This window comes from Anticarsia gemmatalis, chromosome 1 (genome assembly GCF_050436995.1).
Source record: "Anticarsia gemmatalis isolate Benzon Research Colony breed Stoneville strain chromosome 1, ilAntGemm2 primary, whole genome shotgun sequence".
Lineage (NCBI taxonomy): Eukaryota > Metazoa > Arthropoda > Insecta > Lepidoptera > Erebidae > Anticarsia > Anticarsia gemmatalis.
In genome coordinates, this window is record NC_134745.1 from 3,754,556 (window position 1) to 3,778,354 (window position 23,799).

Sequence of the window (23,799 nt, forward strand, 5' to 3'; positions counted from 1 at the left end):
TATACTTCCATTCTTTAAATATTTCTATTTTTCTTTTAAATCATTGCATGAAAATAAATATTATAATCAAATCCATAACAAACCTACAATATATTCACACTAAGTACGTTAAACCCCAACAAATCTGTCGCCACCACGCGGGAATGAAACAAAAACATATAAAATATCGCCACACGGCGTCACCCTCAGTTCCTTTCCTCCCGTCCTCCTTCCTTAACTCCCCCTTCCCCCCTCCGCATGCCCCCCTCCCCCTTTCAGCGTCGACGTCGCATCCGGTGCGACACCTGCGCCCGCGCCGCTCCTTCACGCATGCGCAATGAGTTATTGGATTTTAATACTCCTCGCTACGGTTTAAATAATGAACTCAGTGTGCTTTCTGAAAAATGGTTTTGTAATTATTGTTTTTTTAGTATTATGTTGTTTGGAGATCATTTGTTAATGATTTTTAGGAACAGTTTATCACACACGTTTTACTCAACCCACAACAAAAAGAATATGTCAGAATCTTTGCAAAACTATATCAATTCGCGCTAAATTCCTTTGACTACTGAAAGTCTAGTTTTCAGTGGCGTGTATCTATTCTATAACATTATGACATTGCATAACATCAAAGCAGAAATTATCAAACACACCCTACAAAATAAAACACAGTGGACCATTGTTAGCGTTCTAACCGCTACCGAAAACAACACCTCTAAAATTTTCACCACACAAAAAACTCAAAGAAATACATTTTAAACCGGCACGAATCCTTTTATATCCCAAGTTTCCGAAACTACTGGTGCTATGCAAACAATCCGTTTGCTCCATAGCTGCTGCATACATTATTCAGGGACCGCTAAGTGGCAAAGCCATCCGGCTTCTCTGCCCATATATAATTCAACTCCTGACTTGACACGTCGGCGCTGACAGCCACCCTAGGGGGGAGGCCACGTCAGTTCCATCCCCAATTATGCACACGCTGAAATGTCACAGGCACTTAGGCCAGAATGACCCTTAAACCTATTGGCCTTTTATTTTAGTGTTTTGTGGATACGGGTTAGGACGGTGTCGTCTGATTACGGACAAGGTCGAGGGATTTTGCCAATTTTTATTACATGTCTTGTAAATGTATAATGCAGTTTTACCTTTTTGGATTGTTTTTTTTTCGGGGTTTTAGGCGTGAATTTGTTATGTTTATTTAATGAAGTTGAGTATCGCGTTCAACTTCTGTTTGAATGTTATAATTTAAAAAGCATGTAGTAATAATTAACGGAAAGAAATAAGTTAAACAGAATTGTCAGTAAACAAATATGAAAAGAAAAAGCAGGCGCAAAATAAAGTTGTTGTTTTGATCTTATTTCAAGGGAATCAAACATTTGATTCAGCAGAGAGCTAGCCATATCCTGCTCAAATCACTAAAATAATTTCAAAATATCAAATCATTAAAAAACTCTTTAAAAACACGAAACCAAAACAAAAGCTCGACCAAAAATAATTTCAGTAAAAATTCAACCCTGCAAATGCAATCCATGATACTTTTAATCAGAGTAGACATTTAACGGTTACATATCCGGAACGGAACTGCATCGGCGTCCGTTTATTTTTGGACCATGGAACACAGAAAACCGCTTAACCCGAGAGTTTATTAATGAAAATTGAGCGACATCCATTGTAACAGTCCGACTGTTTTAGACTAGGCCTTATACGAAAATCTAGGACAAGATATTTCCGAACTAACTGATGTCCAGTGAAAATTATCTGTAGTTTCTAGACTCTGTGTTCGGAAAAGGGAAATTAGCGCAGGTATAAATAAGAATAGAATGCTCATACTTTGTTGCATTGCGACATTTTATTTTTGTTCTCGCATTATAAATCTGTTATTGATTAAGAATTTAAATGTTTGCGATTCAATACTTTGAGGTCGGACATTCCTGAAACGTGGCATTTACATTAAAAAAATTGATAAGAAGACGTACCTTTACTCTATCATTAGAAAAGCAATAATTTTTACAGTAATATTACAACATGAAGATTATGCGACATATATCTCTCGTAATTTTTTTTATAAAATTGAGAAAATATTTTTTTTTATACCAAAAATAGCGCACTTAGCAAACTGCGCAGACGTACATATTTCTCCATATCAAAGCAGTCATAAAAAGCAATATCAATTACAAAAGCAAACATACAAAATAAATACAAACAAATAATTATTCTAGAACAATAGCGTCAGAATGTATTGAGCGGTAGGATTTGCGTATACAATGTGACATGACACCACGTGTCGCGCCGGTGCCAACATGTGACCGGTGTACGTGAATTCAGTATCGAAATTAATATGTATCAACATCATCAGTATTTACTTGAGAGGTGAAAAAAAGAAAGGTGATGGTAAAAATATCATGAAATTAATGAGCATTTAAACTTAACTGTTGTAGGTGTATTGTGTGGTTCTAAAGTGCTAAAAATAAATATAAAAACTATCACATATTCAATTCTACTTTTTTTGTAATAAAATATTAATTTAATTAATGCTACTGGTCAAAAGTAATAATTGTAAAAATACCGTAAAGTACTCTTATTTTATTCATAAAATGATACAATATAATCTTATATGAGTGACTTTATTACATGGATACTTTATTTTGGAAATTCACTGCATTACTAATTAATCTCTTAATGATCTTGATGAAAATGGGGACAAATAAAAACACTGAAACTTTACAAACAATAATACAAACTGTATATTAATATCAACAAACAGGCTAAGAAAATAAATTTTAATATAAAGAAAAATAATGTACTGTTCTTCTCATGCTGGATCATTTTCTGTTCCCCAACATACGACGGAATATACCCAGAAGATACTTACAATAACAATACGTATAGATCGAAAAACAACAAGACTTACGAATTCCCAGAAACTGAAACGAAATAAAATACATTTTTATTATTTTTTTCAAACGACGCAAGCAACAAGTGGGATAAATTCTTAATGCGAAATAATTAGCTCTTAGAAATATACAATATTATTTCGATAATAATTTCGTTAAATTGTAATAACGAATTTTCTTAATTTGTTGATAAACGTTCGTACAAAGAAAAATACTAAGAAATATTTCTGAGAATCGACTGAAGTTGAAAATAAATAGAGAAAGAAATCCTAAACATTTTATTTGTTATGATTTAATAATTATTTTCTCATCAACAAAATAATTTCTGCCTGTTTCCAAACCTATGGACCGTACCGTTCCTCGGTCAACAAAAACTTAATGTTGTTTATTAGTGATTTTTGTAGGCACATTAATTAATAATATATAATCAGAAATTATGTAGTAGTAACAAGTTACTTAATTGACTGAAGCAGAATACGAATCCTATTATTAATTACGTACATCTTTAGACATGACGATTAAAAAACTTTTTTCTGCACATTTTTGTCGCCACAACTATATTGTAAGCTCGCATATTCGTGCGACTATAACGTAATAAAACAAATCTAGTGGATTATTTTCCCTTATTATATGTAACATATTCTTACTAGAAAATATAACAAACACTGCTTTATAGAAAAGCGATAACAAAAGCCTCATAAACTCCTAATGAATGCTCCACAGGCTTATTAGTTGAATAGTTTATTCGAAAGCCACCGTCCCGTTAACTAGTTAAATCGTACCGTTTAGCATAATTGTTAAATAATTATACTTAAATACTGTTTGTTTACCGTTGCGCTGCTTATGAACAGTACTAAGAAATTTGTGAGTGTAGGCACTTTGATTCTGTTGTAGTTTTATAGGTTTATTCCAAATACAACCAAAGTAACATTCATTTGAAGTATGTGTGAGTCATAACTTCAAATTTGCGCATCTCTATCTCCGTGTGATTGGATTTTAATTATTTTATGTATGGTATAAGTAATGCAAGATTCAGCAGCTATCAAGTAGAGATCACTTCATTAGTTAATATCATTACCGAGATGACTACATGTGTACCGCCATTAATACCACTTTCGTGTTCCAGCTCCTCAAAAACAATTTGAAAATATCTATCCAAAAACCTCCAAAAAACATTTCAATCGCAATCTAACTGGAGGGTCTATCTTTAAGATAATACGTTCATTCATCGATATAAAGTTCCGGATATAGTAGCAATTACTCTGCGGAGTCTGAGGCAGGCCATCACAAAGTGTTGTCGAACCACCAGTCAGTTCATTACTTTGAAAGCATGCCCGACGAGCCGACTGCCAACTGTATAATTCAGACCTTCGATATTTTCCACTTATTGTTTTACAATTTCATTATTTTGTTTGATATGTTTTGACGGTACTGTATGGGTTATTTGGTATATTTTTATAGGTTTTCGTTCTGTAAAGTCCTGTTTACTTTGCTTTTATTGCCAGTCATATTTTGTTAGGAAAACTATGCAGTTGATTGACTTTGTTTTTCTGTGTAATAAAATGAGATCTAATAATGAACTCGAGTTAATATTTATTAAGATTGATTTGTATAATGATTCCTAATTTTCAACAAATTGTAATCATTTAAATGTCTGTATTTTTTAAATCTAGTGTTTCAATTTAAATATCTTAAAATATAAGTAAGTCGTCTTTGTTTCTATCTTTTTGTTCTATTGTATCGTAACTTACTTTTTACTCACAATATTATTGAAAATATAATCTAACACTACTTCGTCGTACAAATGATAGCATATTTCACATGTTGATAGCCTCTTGATTGACAGACTGACATTACGTCGTATAATAAGTTGCATTGTTGCTATACTCTAACATCAAACTGTCAATACTCTTATAAGGCTACTGCAATTATATTGTTATAATGATTAGACAGAAATCATTACAAATCGGATTTCATAAATTCTCTTTCAATTCGAGAACAACTTGGCATAAATTAAATATTCTTTGCATATTAGAAGAAGCTTATTAAGACTTCTAGAACCAAAACCTGTTACAACAACGCAGCACATTAATAGCGTTATCATTTTAATAATACAATTTAAATAATCCGTCCAAAGGCAACATTTTTTTTTTTTTAGATTGATAGATTAGATCTTGGATTTATTACAAAAAATATCAAACAATACAAAAATATTCTGAAAAACGACAGTCAAATTTACTTCCTAAACCAAGACACAAAAGACAACTCACCACAACAGTAGTGTGTAACTTCTCACGCGTGTGTCATCACAGGTCGTAGCTAGTAATTTATAAGCAAGCCCATGTTCAATGCACAATTACGGGCTGATATCTAGTTAAAGCTGCGCTGTAACTGCCTTGCCGTGATTACACTACTATTGACATTACTGTTTCAATGAGCTTGCATGATTGCCTCGCTTTTACTTAGATAACTGGTACGACTACTGAATATAGCTCGACACAATCTAGATACGACTTTATAGCGTATGCTCGATGGTATCGCATCGAGTTTGTGTCAAGTTTTTGACAGTTAGTCGATGCTCAGAAAAAATAGTTATTTTGACTTGCGTGCTCAATGAATCTTAGTTTGGTAGGGCGAATTCATGTTTTTAGTTTATCTAAAGTATCCTATCAATCTTAAATGCCTAAACTTCTTAATAATTTACACTAAAAAAACCACTCATGGTTCTTTCTCAAGTAGACAGGAAAGAAAACAATAATTAAAACTGAAAATGTCCTACCTATTTTTTTGGAAAGAAGATAAGAAACAGGAAATCTGAAATCGATCAATCGCTTTCGAATTGGCTTCTAAAGTATTCTAATGTACATATATTTAAATCAGGATATTTCAGACAATCGGTCAAGGATCCCAAGTATTTACGTACATCCAGAACTAAGTCGATCGATAAAAACGATTTATAAATAAATACGAGAAACACCGCGTCATTAAAGGGTTGACAACTTGGACAGTTCATGCGATTGAACAAAGTGGTCTTTTAAAGTTGTAAAGTATGACACTGCAATTTTATTATTAGTAGGCATGGATTTCAACTAGCGCAATGATATGTAATCTATGTTTCCTGGATACTGTACTGTGTTATTTTAGATGAACTGTTATGCAGGTTGAAGGAAATGTACTAAAGTACATTTCCTTCAACCTTATATTATAAATAATCATTTTTTTTTTTGATGAGCCTATGTTATATTTGGAGTGGTCATATTCAGATTAGAACTTATATGGACTAGTTCTGGGTATTTATTATGTGTTATTAGGTAGTATAAGAATAAATTTAAATAAATAATTCTGAATAACCAGGATAAAAATGACTTAAACTCTGGGCAGGATAAAATATTGCAACAAGTTTTTACACTAGGATTGCTTCTTATTTATATTGAAACTTAACATCTATGTTTTTCTTAACGCACGTAAAATTACGTCTTAGTTCTTATCATTAACGACACTAGTGATTGAGTTCAGTCCATACCATCATAAAGCATTAGAAGATTATGACATTATATTAGTTACGAACTACACGTAATGATAATATAGCGGCAACAAAAATAGGTACATAAGTTGTTAAAATCTTTGCTTCCTAACTATTAACGGTCTATGAGATACAGCCTGGTGAAAGACAAACAGATGGACATACGGACAGATAGACAGTGGAGTCTTAGTAATAGGCTTCCGTTTTTACCCTTTGGCAAAAAGGAACATTGCATTGCATGTACCTATCCAATATGAAACACGACGGACGACAAACTGTCATAATAGACATTCATGGTCATTACCATCGGCTTAACAACTAAAGTGTTATGACGTAGGTCACTGTGCTATGACGTCATAAACGCATACCAAATACATATCGTTCAATACACTAGGTACTCGCTTTAAAATTAATATCAGGCCGTTTTGATATGAATATTTTTTAGGGTTATGCAATAGGCACTTTTGAATTTATTTTGATGCATATAGCAACTATTTCTTAACTGTTTGTTACAATTTCAAAGTTGAGCTTATACGTTTTTTAACAGAAAGGTGAAGTCTAGCTAAACCACTGTCAAATAACAATAAAAGCACTTGAAGACATTTAAAATTATCATTACGGCTAAAAGTATGTATAAATAATAAATAAATTTAACCCATTAATGTCCCACTGCTGGGCAAGGATCTCCTCCCGTAATGAGGGAGGGGTTAGGCCTTGAGTCCACTACGCTGGCCAAGTGCGGGTTGGGTACAATGTATGGTAAAAGTATATAAATAATAAAATATAATATCAAAACAAAACTATTCTCGAAGACGACTATTTCAATATTCTCAACGGATTTAATATAATTTCTATGTAAATGAACATTGACACTGACACACATAGGTTATTTCCTACAACAGCTTCATATCGATGGAGGACCTTCGGAACTTTGATCGTTAAGGTAAAAATATGTGGCGGTACGCGTGGGTGATCTACAGGGAAATACAACGTGCTAGTGTTTATTTATTTATACTATTGTTTAGATTTATTTGATGATTTTTTTACGATTATAGAGTTGAAATAACTTCTTAGTTATCGGGAAGGTTCCACGGGGAATTAAAAGGCACATGAGATCATCCGGCTAAAGATTATCCTTTCCTAACAGTAAACTAGGTTCTGCCAACACAGAGAACAGGTACAATAATGATTTTTTTCAGGTCAGAAGGCATCACCCAAATAAGATCGCTTATGGTGCAATGCCTATGGTGCTGTTAACGTCGTCTCGCGCATCAATAAGCTTTGTGTCATATGGTTCAAAATCATTTTGTTAATATTTTCTAACCATGACATGATTTTTGGGGACAGAGGGATTTATCCTGCAAATCCCTCTGTTACTTAAGGTTTTTTTTATGTTTCGTTTTCGTCTCTATATTTATTTCTACTAATATCACCAAAAGTTCAAAGACCTATTCAAATAATATTTACGACTCTATCTGAAACATTGTTTAAAAGCAGGATAACTTAAAAGTGTTTTATAACTATCGTAAAAGTACGGTGTTGAATCGTAAACTTTCTACTCATTAACACGTCGTAACTATCGATGGCTGACAAACTCGATCACCTATTAAATAAGTCCTTCGTTTTTACTCATAGTTTTTCTTTCAGTTGAAATAATTAGGTTTTTATGAAGGCTGTACGTTGATTGACTTTCAGTTCAATTGAATTGACTAAAGACAATGTACTCCAACCAAACAATTTTTTTTCATGAGCATTAAGGAATAGGCTGATTATTACATTTTCTATGAATCTCTTTTCTTTATCCTATGTAGTCGAAAGGGATAGCAATGTCCTAGTACACAGACTTTATAATAGAGACGAGGTTATTCAGCTTTCAGAATATTTTATTTTACATTCACGTTATTCATGATAAATGATTGTGACAGTAGAGAAGAGGGTATTTGTAATTTTTAATCTCATTTTTCTTATTTCACATAGTAAGTATTTGTAGTACATATTATGATTGCATTATGTAAACAATAAGTTAAACAATCACAATTTCCTTTTTGGTAGCGATATTGTATAAAAAATCTCGTTTTACACCTAATAGGGCTCTGAAAAAGTAACAATCTGTCTGTAGCAGTATTTGCTTCAAGACCTACTTGTTTCTAGGTGGATTGGACGTGCAAAAGATTTCCAAACAAAGGTTAAACCATAAAAATATGTAATTGGCGGTGTGAATCATGAGTGAACAGAGGCGTTCGGTACTCGTCACTCGAGACCTGGACAAGGTGCGTCGGCGGATGCGGTGCCACATGGCCGAGAGACGGCTGCGGCACGGGCGCCTCGCGTTCACCCACGATGTCATAGTGTAGACTGGCCTTTATGTGTATAAAGTAAAAATTTACAAACGTGCTGGTGTGTGAATAAATTTAAACTTGCTTATTTTAGTAGTTTAAAATTTAAGAACCAAGCTAAGGCTTAGTAATAGGAAACATTATAAGATACGTTAAAATAATAAATTATCTAATAAATAAGTCGCAGCATAATATGTATTGGTATTTAAAATTCACAGTTTACACAACAATAAACTTGCATTATTTATGTAAAAGGTAACGCCGATGTAGATATATAATATTTCACACTTAATCACTCATTTCGTTCAAAAATCACAATTGATTACATAATGAAGTAACGGTTATTCCTGGAACAATCTTCGGCGATTAATCTTTTAGAAATTATCCCATAATTATTGTTTTAGAATTAAAAGTTCTTCGTAAAAGTCGACCTTCAGTCTATTGTTCTGAGAAAATCCTCTTAAGCACCAAATAATAGACTAATGAACATTATATTTTAAAGATCAAATTACTACCTCAAAAAAAAAAAACAGACACTAATCGTCTTAATCTAAGCCTTTTTTGAACAAATATAACCATCACCATTTTATTCAAAAGCGAACTTTATCGAGTTAAATAATTCTCAAAAATTTAATTAAAGACTTGTCCATACTAAGTCACACATAAAGCAGTGAGTAACATTAAAAACGGTGGAGAGCACGTGTGTGGCAATTTCAGGCGAATGCAAGACTTCCCCGCACCTAATACTTGTGTGATATAATATAATATAATACAAGTTTTAACAATACTGATTAAAAAAATTAATATGAAACGAAAATTCGTTGAAAATGATCGTTCTCTAAATATTGTACCGTTTAGAAAGAAAAAGAAAGAAAATTTTTAGGGTTAACAAGTTTCAATTGATTGTCCTGGATTGTAGAGTTTGTAGATACTACAACTGTCTCATAGCTCGATTCTCTACTACTATCGACTTCCGACAACCGACCTGTCATCGAGTTTTGTATGAATATCTGATCAGCGCCTCTGTCGGGCGTCGTAGAAAATATTTTGGCAGTACATTCTAAATGTCAAACTTTCGATAATCGACGGTACCGACTGTACGGAACCGCGCTACTTATTCTAAGCGGCTTGTTGATTGGATAGGTGACTTAAGAATGAAACAACTGTAAAGCACTAATAGTTTAATAAAATTTTAAATCACGCAACATATATGTGTCTTGGACTATTTGATTTAAATTTTGATTGAGCGTGAAAGATGAATATACAAAGTAAAATTAAACGAAGTTTAATATTAATATGTGATACTTAAGTGAAAATTTTTTCGCGACACAAAAATTATTCTACTCTTTTAATTGCAAATTAAAGAATAATTTTCATTTGTATCCCACTCTCATCACCTTTACCGCCTACTAAAAATCACCAAACTTTACAAATTAAATTTAAATCACATAAACTAATATAAAATAAATCAAACATTAGTACAAATCTGCAGGTTTAATTTCGTCCTGAGGAGGCTTTATTAAATCATTTTCTGGGAACCAGGTTATTTCAGGACTCATGTGGGCGTGTCTGTTATTGACAGTCGAGACGGTAATACCACTAAATTGTTCAAATGTACTACTTGCGTATGTATTGATATCAAATGTTAGGAATTTGGTTCATGACGTGCGTTTCTTTGTTTCCTGATTGAATGATCAAGGACTTAGATCGTTTTAAAAGCATGCTATTGTCAGGGAGGTAGTTTGCTAATGGCATATAATTTACGGAAAGGAAGAAAGAAATGAATACTTTCTGTCTGAGGACAGTAGTATTTTGGTCTTAAAAACTTGCAAAATCTATCTTACTACTTACAAGGTTAAGAATATTTTATTAAAAATTTGCTCTTTGGCGCAGGAAACCTCAAAAACACGGAACTGGCTGAAACAGGTATGTAACCAAGACTTGAAATCGGTAATTACCTGAATGTGCGATGAAAAAGTAGTTTCTGTACGTCTTTATGTAGATGTGAAACGTACCTTTATGATAATTTGCAGTAAATAACAGGATTGCTAGATTGCATAGTAACTCGTACAGCAAGAAATATTTAAGGAAGACTTTTTGTATTCTCAAGCATTAGTGTATAAAGGTAACCACTTTACCATTTTACTTTAACTCTTTCTTCTACCAACTTTTCAAGAGTAACAAAGAACCAGAAACTCTTAAACAAAATGGTAATTAATAACACACATCCTTTAAGTATATCCAAAGTTTGTTTACAATAATCGCATGCGCAGATGTTGGCTCTTATTTCGGAACATTAAACTGAGCCTGCAAATCTGCAATTTATAGCTTTATGTATTTGTAAACATACTTAAGTTGCATTTTAATAAAACGATTATGGGTTTTAATAATAATAGTTTTTGCTGTGTGAAATAAAACATCGTGACGAAACCTTGCATCCCTAAAAATTGTTTACCGCATTTCTTAAGGCAGGCAAAATGTCCAACCTGCACTTGGCTAGCGTGATGGTCTCAAGCCCTAAACCCTCTCTCGTTCGGGATTTTGCAGGTGGTTAAAAACAACCTGCACAATCCTGTGTTTTTGTTGTAACAATACAAATTAAAGTAGCGGGAACAATATATATGGCTCTTGAGCTACACTTATATTTGATCGATTATCTAAATTCGCCTGTATCATAGATAGAGTGATATTGCATTTTTATTAAGCCGGATACATAACGGAAGAGTTATACTCGCTGTTTGTTTCAAATGTAATGATAGTAGGTATTATCTACTGATGATTCACATTGTCTCACGTGAAAGGCTTTTCACAAAAAAAAAATACGATTCATTCAACCGAGCAAACATATTCAATGGGTTGCAAGAATAGTTTTATTTGCAAATATTTTTTAACACTCACAAACAACTTAACTTAGTACGATGTATAAATTACAAACGCATCCTGGGAATAAATGGCTTAAACAAAAAACGTCTGCCAAATTATGGACAGCTACACAAAATCCGCCTTTTTCCTTTAGGGGTATGCAGAGACCAGAGATCGCCACTTGCTATTATCCCTACAAGTTTCCCTTGCTTTATTTAAATCTTGAGATACAGGACCTACGCTGCGCCGGCCACAAATACCTGACCATTCTGCAAGCCTACAACTTCCAAAAAAATGTTTACCCACCTAACTAAAAGTCAACACATCATACATAAGAATAGGTTTTATTCTTTAACAATTTTCTTAATAAGGTATTCCACATACGGACGGCGCAGTCTATTTCCATCAGTGGCCAGTGAGAATGTCAACTGACATTATCAGTTCTACGTGCATGTGACCTCGGAGCGCCGACACTGGCCGACACGGCATCAACTTGTGAACTTCGCCACACGCAACTTTGCACCTTGGAGGTAGGAACACTGTACAAACCCTTGCAGGTATAATATATGTAGTTCTACGTTAAAGAACTAATTTTCTATTGCTAGATAATTTTATTAAATTAAAGTCCTATTCCGTCACTTCTGGATATCTATCAGACTATCCGACTCGCGCAACTTCACTTGCGTCACATAAGAGAGCATGGTCAAAATTTTCTCCGTTTTTGTAACAGTTTTTACTGGTATTCTGCTCCTATTGGTCGTAGCGTGATGATGCCTATAACATTTCTTGATAAATAGGCTATCTAACACTGAAAGAATTTTTCAAATTCGACCAGTAGTTCCTGAGATTAGCGCGTTCAAACAAACAAACAAACAAACTCTTCAGCTTTATAATATTAAGTACAGATAGTTAGTCGGATAGAATAGTGACTGTTTTCATAAATTTGTCGCATTCATGGTATTATAGACAGTTAAGGAGAATCAGAAGTTATTAGGAATCACGATGGAGAAATTAGCGCAGTACTGTCAGGTAAACTCTCCTTTGTCTTAGGTACAAATACAAGTAAAATTACTTTCGGTATCTATAGTAGCTTCTAGATAAGTAATTGTTTACTTAGTATTATCATAGATTTATCAACAAATTGGTGCTTAGGTACTTAGTCTTAATATCCACATTCTTTTGATATTATATTATTAAACTTTAATTGCATGATATTTTACGGTAAAATCCGAATTTTGGCCCATTACATTGATAAGCGATAGAAAATGATAGGGAATTCATCTTGACAAGTACGTGCGTACTTTTGATGATAAGCTGTTCTTATCGAAATTATGGTACCGTGAATGTCTGTCATTATTTTTATTGTTGAATACAATGATATCTATCCGTTTATGAAGTAAAATAATTTTATAGTGTTGACAAACTTTGTTTTTATAACTTAAATTTGCTTTCACCCACGTTGCTGCTTGCTTACTGTCAGTTGAAACTTTGTCAAATTCTTAATGATTTCAGCTGTTTATCAAGGAGAGCGTAAAAGACAGATACATTTTTGCTGTAATATTTTTCGGTTATATGGTTTGAACACCCTTTAACCAGGTATAATTGATACATACATACAAAATACTCTACGCCCCATGAATCATTTTTAACATTAGTGTCTCATGATTTTATAGTTAATACAAAAAAAACATACCTCATTTTTTCTAGAAAAATCCACTAAGGTCATCATGGTTTGATTTCAAAAATAAAGTTGTATGTTTAATACCTGTCAATATGTGTATGATAATCCTATCTGACAGGTGATAGGTGATAAAATAGCATCTTAACTCTTATCGAAGCATGAACGAAATAATGACGCACTGTGTTTTACCATTATTTTATTATCTTACATTTATATACGTACCCGTTCTTAATATATTTTTACATCTTTACAGCTAAATTACGTTTAGGTCAGGGATGCAAAATAGGCGTATCTTTTATCTTTGTTAAAATACAGAAAAAGCAAAGTATTTCATTGCTGAACCTTTTACATTATCCTACAACTTTATTTTAAATCGATTTAAGCCACCCCTTAATGTTACGAGTAATTGAAAATCTATTTTCGGATGATGATCATATTGTTAAAACGTATGCTTTCCCTGACCAAATTATTCAACATTGTACAATATTGAAATTATTGCATTATTCCAAATTGTTCAAAATTCGATAACGCTGCACTTGAAATTACATTACTTAACAACTTATTCAAAAATACTAACTTAAAATGAAAAATAAATGCATGTCCTTAATATGAATTTCGGTTTAAAATTCATACAAAGAATTCATCAAACATAATAACTAAATCAGTAGCGCTATTAATACTGACTAGTTATTTCATGAGGCTATCTGGGAGTTATGGAATTTACTTAGAATGGAGAATAAAGTGACTATTAAGAAAGTGTATCCGACAGATTTTGATGCCGAGTTGTCCTCATCATCATCGCTATCGTCTTCATCTCCACTCCCTTCTTCTTCTCCACTCCCTTCCTCTTCTCCGCTCCCTTCTTCCTCCTCCCCACTTCCCTCCACTTCCCTATCGGCTAAACTCCAATTGCTCTCAGCATCAAGGAAGTATTTCGCATATATATCGTTCCAAAACGTTATTGTGTCCGGATGGGGGTCTAGCAATACCGTTTCTAAACTCGCATCATCAGCGTTAGTTATTTCGTCTGAAGAAAGAATGCGAAGGTAGTAAGGGCTGTCGCTGCTGAATGGCTGCCAAACCTCTTGGGAAGTTACACTTGTCGGGCGGCTGTAAAGAAATAAACATTATTTAAATAAACATTATTTGCATAAAATTTTATAGAATTGCTAACACAATAATATGTAATTAATAACTTACCCAGTTTTAGCAAAGTTGGTCCATCTTTCAACAAGAATGTCACCAATTGTAAGATCTCTGTCTGATGCGCCTTCAGGACTATTGTTAAACATATAAGCCAGTTCTTCGCTATGAGCAGCAGACTCAACATCCAGAGGTCCCACATAAGGCTCGCCCAAAGCTCCTTTGTACGAAAATTGATATAGATATAAAGGTATTGTAGACGCCTGTGCTCTTGCCTTCACTTCTCTTATACTTGACACTACCATCATTGTTTCACCATGATACGCTATATATTCATCAACCGTAGAAAAATCAATTGGCTCATCTTCAAAATAGAATTTTCTTATGTCGTCAGCTACTTCAGTCCGTTGTACACCGTTTTCAAACTTTAAATCAGATTGTAAGAAATCAGCGAAAGATTCATCCATCCTCTCCAACCAATCATCTTCAAGGGCTTCCTCGGCTCTAATGGTACCTTCATTATCAACAAATCCAGTAATAAAAGGAATTTGCAAAAACTCGCCATCACTAATGATTTGAGCAGGAGTTTTAGCAAGAAACGGTGTGACGCCTTCCAAATCTTGTCTCTCAATACACGGAGCAAATGCTAATTCGTTTTCTGTCAAATCAAGTTCATTTATAGCAGCCATTAAAGCCGCTACGCTAGTTCTAGCAAACACTTGCGATAATTGTTGGATATCAGTCACTTCATGACCAAGAGCTTCGGCAACCTGAACAGCGTATTCTAGGTTATCTCGTGAAACAGCCCAGGGAGCCATTGCGTTTCCACTTTGAGATATAGCTTTCTGTACTAAACCATTAGCCATTGGTGACATAGTAACTAAATCGACAGCAGCTGCACCACTACCGTGACCAAATAGAGTAATGTCATCAGGATTTCCTCCAAAGTGAACAATATTTTCTTTAACCCATCGTAATCCAGCGATAATATCCTTCAGCCCAGCATTGCCAGGAGCAGTTTCAGTACCAAGGCACAAATAGCCTAGAATAGATTCACGGTAGTTAAGAGTGACTACGATCACATCTTTCTCTACGAAGTTCCTGAACGATAATTCTTGTTGATGTATTTTATCAAACTCTCTTCCTTTGATCCAAACCATGACGGGTAATTGGCTTGTACTGTCTGTTTTTGGTGTAAAAATGTTTGCGACTAAGCAGTCCTCTGTGCCTTCGTATCCAACACCCAGAGGTCTCACGCATTTTATGTCTCTCCGGCTTGCGACTAACGTATCTTGAAACGATGGTGGTGGTGAAGGCGCCTAGAAATAATTATAATAAATATATCAAAGAGCCTTATCTCCATACGTATCATCACGACATCACTTCACGACCAAAAAACTAACTGACAGTTATGATTGATTAGCTGTATGAATAGAGCGAGAGAGATTGACATTGAATGACTAAAATTGTTTACTTACTTTAAACCTGTTTCTTCCCGAAGTTGAATCAGCGTAAGGTATACCGTAAAACTCTAAGTAATCACCATCCGCCGCAACAGATCCGACTACAGTACCCTGTGCTATCGTCACTATTCCTCTCAAAGGTTCTAGTGTCGCGACTGGTTCTGTGGTATCAGTATCATCTGGATTATCTTCTGGATTGTCTTCAGGGTTGTCTTCTGGATTGTCTTCTGGGTTATCTTCTGGGTTATCTTCTGGGTTATCTTCTGGGTTGTCTTCTGGGTTATCTTCTGGGTTGTCTTCTGGGTTATCTTCTGGATTGTCCTCTGGATTGTCTTCTGGGTTGTCTTCTGGGTTATCTCCTGGGTTATCACCAGGATTATCATCAGAATCTGTAATATGTAATACTTATTGTACAAGTGCATCAATTGACATGGTAGCAAATTATTTTAAAAATACTGACTACTTACACTAGGTAAAGCGTAGTTAGTATACGAGATTTACAGGGCAACGATAGCTTTTTTCTAGTTCAATTTAAATTAATAAAAGGGACAATACAAAAGATCAACATAGTTGTACCCTGATTATATAGCATTGTTATTAAAAACATAAATGATGATCACCTGGATTATCTCCCGGATTGTTGTCTGGATTATTTTCTGGAGGCACGATCGGGTTGTCTTCCGGAGGCACTATCGGATTATCAGGAGGCTCTATAAGGGCATTATCTGGAAGGTCCAGCAGGTCATTCTGAAGCCGTCGGCCAGAAGCCAAAACAGCCAATACGGAACAAATAAAAAATATCTCCCACCTCATTCTTTCACAAAAACAAGATCGCTACTGAGTCTCCAATTTTTGCGTAAGCATCAGTTTTGTCTTTGATTAGATAAATATCAGACTCTTGCGTTTGTCTTCCAAGATCAGCCCGATAATGTAACTGATTGGAAGATAAAGATGATCGTGATACTTGAAAAATAAGATAAAGCAGAAAACTGGTGCCTCTGGTTTATCTCGTACACAAATATTAATACCTTAGCATTTCATTTATACATACATACCACACCTTTAAAAAATACAATAAACATTTAAATGTTTTTTTATGAAACAGTGTTATGACTTCTTTTAAACGAAACTGTTGAGATCAAATTAAGGGCGAGATAGTCGTAAAACTAAGCCCCAACCACACAAAGAAAAGTATGGCAAATCGTGTGCCAAATAAAGAGGTCATTGACCTAATTCACCAAAAAAATTATGTCCCTTCAGATACCGTTATTGGAGTCCCAACTTCGTACGGTTTTTAGAATATAAACTTTATGGAAAGGTTATAAGGATGAATGTTGATAAATCATTTTATTCTTGAGTTTTTTCAGCGGTTCCCTTAGAGGGGGTGGGAGCTACGTGTGCGAGGGGCGCGGGGTACGCGGGGGAGGTTTCACAAAATGTGTGCAACACGTGTCTGCGCCCGCGCCGCTCTCAGAATTCATGAGAATTTCTGATTCATTGACTCTTGTCATATTGGAGTGAATTTTGTTTTGTAATAATTAACTTTTTTCGCTATCCAGACGATGATGATTCAGTGTATGATCGTGAACATTTGCGTATCTGAAAATGATTAAGGATGAGCGTTTTGTCATTAAGATGTCTGGCATCTGTTTTGAAATAAAAAGGCATGAGTATTTTGTATTTTTCTATAGTGGTAGAGAGCAACTGAAACCGCGGGTAAAAACAAATGAACATGGGCCACTAATTTATTATCAATCTCTCTCAGATCGATTTCCATGAATCGTAATTATCATTATCAAAATGTAACCTTTACAGAAACTTATGAGCCACAAAATTAATTTCTAACTCTGACCTTTTGAGGTCCAAAAGTTGCTTGTGACGTAACTGCCCTAATATTATCCCCTAAAATATTAATACCTGGAAGATCTTCAAAAACGGATCTAATATTCAAGGTTTGTAGATTCTGCTTACCAATGATTTGATTGCAAATCAGTTCTTGTAACTGCCCGGTAAATGGTTAAGGGAGTTAATCAATCTTAGCAGCTCGATAATGGATAGCCTGCTAATTGCTTAAGGGTGAAAATCATATTAGGTTGTATACTTTTACGGACTTAGTTGAAGTTTCTATCAATCATGAGTAAGCTAAAAGCAAACGAAACGCCTTCAAAAAATGAACTCTAAATTAACCTTTTCATACCCTTTTTTTTTTTTTTTTTTTTTTTTTTTTTTTTTTTTTTTTTTCGTCAGGAAAATGCATTACTGCATGTCCCGCTCCAGGGAGGTAGCGGGGGTCTGTCGGGCTCTCCCGCCGGCTAGGCGTTCCGGCTTTTAATTTGGGCATACCGACTAAAAACCTGACGGTGTTCCTTCAACTGTCACCATAAAGTGGCCAGGACGCGGTACCTCCGATTGGATACTCCGCGTCCTAGCCGGTGACGGCCCGCTTTGGATGCGGGCCCACCTTCGAGCGGGGGCGGGCATGAATATTGCCCCCCCTAGCTCTCCACTTCAAGGGGGTATGCCAGGAACACACAGCACACCCCCACCTCTCGGACCTGTTCCCTGTTCAGGCGACGGAGCGTACCGCCTCCGCCGCCCACAGGTCCGCGTAACCTTTTCATACCCTGGGAGCAGAAAAATTATACAAAATGCTAAACCCGCAATATTCTTTGTACTGCGATGGGTACAAAATAGAAACGTCTTCTAAAACGTACAAGAATTTCATGACCATTTAGGAAAAGACAAATTTCCCCTAAATTTTATTATCTCGCATCTCCCGGCTTGTATTGGGATGCGATGGTCCTAAACATGTGTTACACCACGTGGGTCCTGGGCAAAAAACTCACCATCCAAAGAGGCTTAAGCACCACACCAAAAGCACACAAAAACAAACCATATGTCGTCAAAAATAAAGTCGCAAATTGAATGAGTTTTAGTAAGTAGTTGTATGCTATTGTGTGAAGGTTTGCTACCTTGTGGGAGACTCCAATGAGACAGGCGAAAGGTTAAACGTTATGCGTACCACATTGAACGTGCAGTGGAGATAAAAAAATAAGATCTTGTAAGAAAAAATGTTTGTAACATGCAGGTTTACGTAACAATGTTTTGAAGAATAAACTTGACTATTCAATATAATGTTTGGTGTATCGTATACATAGAGTTACATCCACCATTTTAAATACAGTCATACAGAGTTCTATTCTTTGTCTACAAGTCAATTGTATGAGTCTTAATTTCGAACTGATACCAATAAGTTTATACTTTCAGGATTACTCTATGTTTCATTCAATTAAGAAATCTGTTAAAAACCTCATTAGATCTAGCTAAGGAGCTAGATCTAATGAGGTTGAAGACTAATTGGGAACGCGATGAAAGTATAATCCTCAAAGTCGCAATGTGTCTTGCCAACTAAAACAATGACAAACATCCTAAAATATTCATTTAACTTTACCAAATTAAGTGAAGTTATAAGTGAACTAACGTCAAAATCAAATTACGACGGAAATCAGAACCCATGTTTAATAAATAGTATGCATTTCCTCTACATTCCGTGATGTTGTTCTAATTAGTTTACAGTTTTTATTGGTCGGCCGGCAGAGGGCGCCACAGTCACGTACAGTTAGTCCACGCATGACGGCTATTGTTTAAGCGTTTTGTGTACACATACGTGCTAACTGTAAAAGCGGAAACTGGTCATAAGCTTCCATATATAGGCTGCAATTACTCTGTAAGTTTTGAAATTTTAGAAGTTTCGAATAACTTGAATAGTTGTTGATAGTTGTTCTATGTCGTATCGGTTGCAGTTGTGTTGTATCGTATCTACTATTTACTTACAAGATTCTTATGACAAAATAAGATTGAATCCTAATAATAACAGCATTTATTAGTATACCATCGAGTTAAAACTTAAATAAATTGTGAATGTTTGAAAGACCTCTGATTGAAAAGAGATATTTATGGTATACTTACCAACTACAACGTAGTTTATTAAAGCCAAAGTTGACTGATAGAAACTGCCTGGATGCATTTATTCCGCTTATATAACACTACTTTACATGAGTCATAAATACATACTTGTGTTCATATCCCTATAATTGTAAAGAATAGGACTTGATCCGAAGAAACAGGATACAATTCACCAAACCTGCATAACAAAACGGTTTTCCTTAAGCTTTAATCAAATCGCTCAGAAGAAAAATCAAATCAAATCAAAAATCAAAAATATTTTATTGACATAAAATCTGTTACAATATCCACACATTGTCCTTACATCTATGCTAGCTAAAAAGTCACCAATGTTTACGCCAAACTTGAGATTAATCTAGGTACGTAATATTATTCCCAAAACTTAAGTTGTTATTGTTATCTTTAAGTATAAACAAGCCTATTATTTTCCAGTACATATTCCGCATTTCCACGAAGTCTCAAACGCTTAGACTTTCTCTTGTAATAACTACTTAAAGCTCACGTATCTGGTATAATAATAAATTGTTTATTTGTCTTTACTGAAGAAATAAGTTCTGCTTTTCTCGTTTTTAAAGGAATTTTCCTTTGTTGTTTTGTCGACCGTAACTTGTGTCATTTTGATCGGACACTTATTGTTTTTCATTGCTGTAGCACAATTTTCTACAGTCGGTACTGTCGAGTATCGAAAGTTTGACATTTAAAATGTACTGCCAAAATAGTTCCTACAACACCCGTTAGAGGCGCTGATCAGAGTTTCATGCAACATTTCTCGATGACTAGCCGGTTGTCGGTAGTCGATATTAGTAGAGAACCGAGCTACTGATCTGATTCGTTAACTTACGTGAGATATAAGCATAGGAATCCTTCAATAACCTATTATAGATATAGCCAATAGTATAGATTATTTATCAATCGGTGCTTCATCAAACATGCATGGCCAGAACAAATGATTTTTTTTCTTAACAAAAACGTATAAAGTGCAATATTCAGAACAATAGAAACTACTGACAAACTCCTCTACATATCCAAATTTCGGTCTCATCTATACAAAAAAGTTTAGAATACCATTTATCCACTGCTGCGATATTGTGAAACTTTCAACGAAAACACGGTTTTTACATTAGAGTGTTCAAACCTCCGCTTCATCCTGTCATAGTTTCCTTTAAAAGTGGTTCACAATTTGACTCAGTATTGTTTTGGACAAAAATGTCACCTACATTTAAAACGAAATTAAAAACCATGGCATGTCAATTTCATTGCACTTATTAGTACATTAAAGTGTAAAGTCTCCCTGGAGTGCGCCCGCGCCGATGGCGAGGGGAAGCGTTCAAAAATAGATCGCTCATGGATTCCTATGTTTATTGCTATGATGCTTGATCGTTAGCACGCGCCTGCTAAGCTCTGTATGTATTTTAAGCATATAAGGTAACATGTTTTATTATGCATGTTATCTTAATGAAAATCGAGACAAGTTTTCTTTGCAATTCAACGTGGTAGTCTCAGATGCAAAAGGTACACGTTAAGAAATTATTATCTCTAGTAAGATATAGTCTACAAGATCAAATCAGTATCATAGCCCGTAAAACCTTAGATGTTTGCGAAACTTGTTCAATGAATTGCTAGTTGTATGCTATAAAATCATTTACGGTCTTCTGTAGAGTATCGGGCGAAACCTATGCCCGATAGCTGTAGGTAACTCAGTAAGGTACTACACTGATAAATAGAAAATCCGCCACGCTACCAAAGCTTTAAAATCGCTAAATTGTGTACTATAATTTTCAAAACGTCACAGAGAGGATGTAATAATATTCTTTCAGAAATCACACTCAATAGCACATTGTGGAACTTTTTTCAACTAACCATTGAAATATTAGAGAGGGGTAGTACACTCATGACAGATTTATCGTCTACCACCGTGTCGCTTGAAATTAATTATGTCCTTAATAAACCCCTTGATTAAATACAAGGGCATTTTGTTACTATTTATGATGTTTTCAATGGAGCGGCTTATTGACTTGTTTTACTTGTTTACAATTGCGAGTGCTTCAAGGAATGGCCTGACCTAGATATGCTTTCTTTGCTCCCATTTAAACGGTAGATCAAGGTCTCTCATTCATTTTTCTGCTTCATTTTACAGCAGCTTTAGTTCCTGCTTCAAAGAGGAAATATTCTAGGTTAGTACTTATTCTTACTTTTCATTTCAACCGCCTGCAGTACTATAGAATCTTTGATCGTGTGATTAACTTGTAATAGCACGTGATAATGTGGTAATCGTCAAGCGAAATTGAAGTGTTGTAGTCGTGAGTTTGATTGTACTTACTTTGTTTTTATATCAGTAATTTTTGTTTTTAAACATGTTTTGCAATAAAAAGGTGGCCCTGAGTTTCGTGCTACTATCTATACAAGACCTTATACCCTGTATATATACCCTGATATTTATTGAATCTTCAACCATTAAAGGCAGCAATATTTAACCAAAATAAATAAATTATATGATTTCGAATATAATTACTTTGCAAACGTCAAACTATGGAAAATGTACATGTAATAATTTAGAACATCCTCATCGCTTACGGGTACGATGACGTAAAATTCCGTCAAAATGGCTGAATATGATCATCAATATTTCAAAGCAGTAAGTGATACATACATTTTGTATCACATGTGCATCATATTTGACGGATAGACGGGGAGGGGTGGTCTCCTCCCGAGTTATGTTTTATAATGTAGAAGGCATATGAATTATTAGCTACATTGGTTTTTAGTCTAGGTTATTTAAATAGTAATCACGGCTGTTATACTCGAAGAGAGACATAGAGGTAAATAATATACGAATGCAAAAAAGGCGAGTCAATTACAATAATATTAATAATACAATCGGAAATGTTTCCGAACACCGAGAAAGAAAAAAACGACCAAAGACTGGGTTATTAAATTGGTAGTTAAATATTTATAAGAACTTTGATCTGATGAGAGTTTGACTGAAGTTGAATTAAAGGAATAATTATTGCCGTAAAAAAAGATAGTCTTATTTGATATCTTACTAATGTATCCCCCGAATCAATAAAGGTGATCTTTATACAAATATAATTTTAAAGTATATCATTGATTGTATTCCAATCGCAACGGGAAATATGTGTGTTGTTTTTTACTTAAGTACTTATTTTGGAACTGCTGGTATTTTTCGTTCGTGACTTTTTAGTTTGCAAGTGAAAATTGATTCTTAGATCGTGAATGAGCCAAAAAAGAAAGCAGTAAAAAGGTGTTACGGACTATTTTCAATGGCTAATACTTATTACATTAAGAAACGGGTAATATTGAAATTGTGTGCAAAATCAATATCTGTATCCTAACACCTCAATGCAAATGCAATTGCCATTAAATTGCTTAATAATAGAGTTAAGTCTATTAGTGACCGACTGTAACACAAAGCGGTAAGCGATGACATCCAGGAATTTGATTGGAATAACACCTTTGGGTTATTATTACTAATAATTTTGGTTTTAAGGTAAATTCTTGTAACAGGCGTTGTTTAAGACTATGTTTTTATTATATACCATTTTATAGTAGATTAGCGCTCAACTAATTTTGTCTCATGGTCCAATGCAGCTACTTACAGCGCCACATTTATGCAAATATATGTCCCTTATTAGTGAATACATTAGTTGGATATTTGTCTTTTTAGCACGGAACTTGTGCCAACTTGATGTCATCAAAAGCAAATTAAATTTCACCTCGAATTTAACTTCTGATGAATTTCTTCATCAAAGTCAATTTGTAACAATGAGAAATGAAAGTAGAGATTCTATTAAAGGGCATGATAGAACAAAAAATCTACCGCAACCGCATGTCTAAAAATAGCCTAAGATTTTTGAGATCTATGGTTAAACTTAAAGCTTGTCATTGATTGCATCAACACCGACATTCTTACGCCCTATGAAGCGTGACT

At 34.5% G+C, this 23,799-nt stretch overlaps 1 protein-coding gene across 1 annotated transcript; it reads right to left on the reverse strand.

Annotated features, from left to right (window-relative positions):
- Positions 1–13,465: 13,465 nt before the first annotated feature.
- LOC142972185 (carboxylic ester hydrolase-like) lies at positions 13,466–16,714 on the reverse strand. Its single transcript, XM_076113053.1, has 4 exons — positions 16,505–16,714; positions 15,900–16,273; positions 14,479–15,740; positions 13,466–14,388 (listed from the first exon to the last, which is right to left on the reverse strand). Exons 1-4 carry the CDS (start codon positions 16,695–16,697, stop codon positions 13,971–13,973), a joined length of 2,247 nt encoding a protein of 748 aa, XP_075969168.1. The 5' UTR covers positions 16,698–16,714; the 3' UTR covers positions 13,466–13,970.
- Positions 16,715–23,799: the final 7,085 nt, after the last annotated feature.

Excerpts from the sequence above, each read along its gene's own strand:
- LOC142972185 (XM_076113053.1), bottom strand. The coding sequence starts at position 16,697 with ATGAGGTGGGAGATATTTTTTATTTGTTCCGTATTGGCTGTTTTGGCT. Across the intron at positions 15,741-15,899 it reads CGGGAAGAAACAGGTTTAAA|GCGCCTTCACCACCACCATC; the intron begins GTAAGTAAACAA and ends AATTATTTCTAG. Across the intron at positions 14,389-14,478 it reads ACCAACTTTGCTAAAACTGG|CCGCCCGACAAGTGTAACTT; the intron begins GTAAGTTATTAA and ends ATTTCTTTACAG.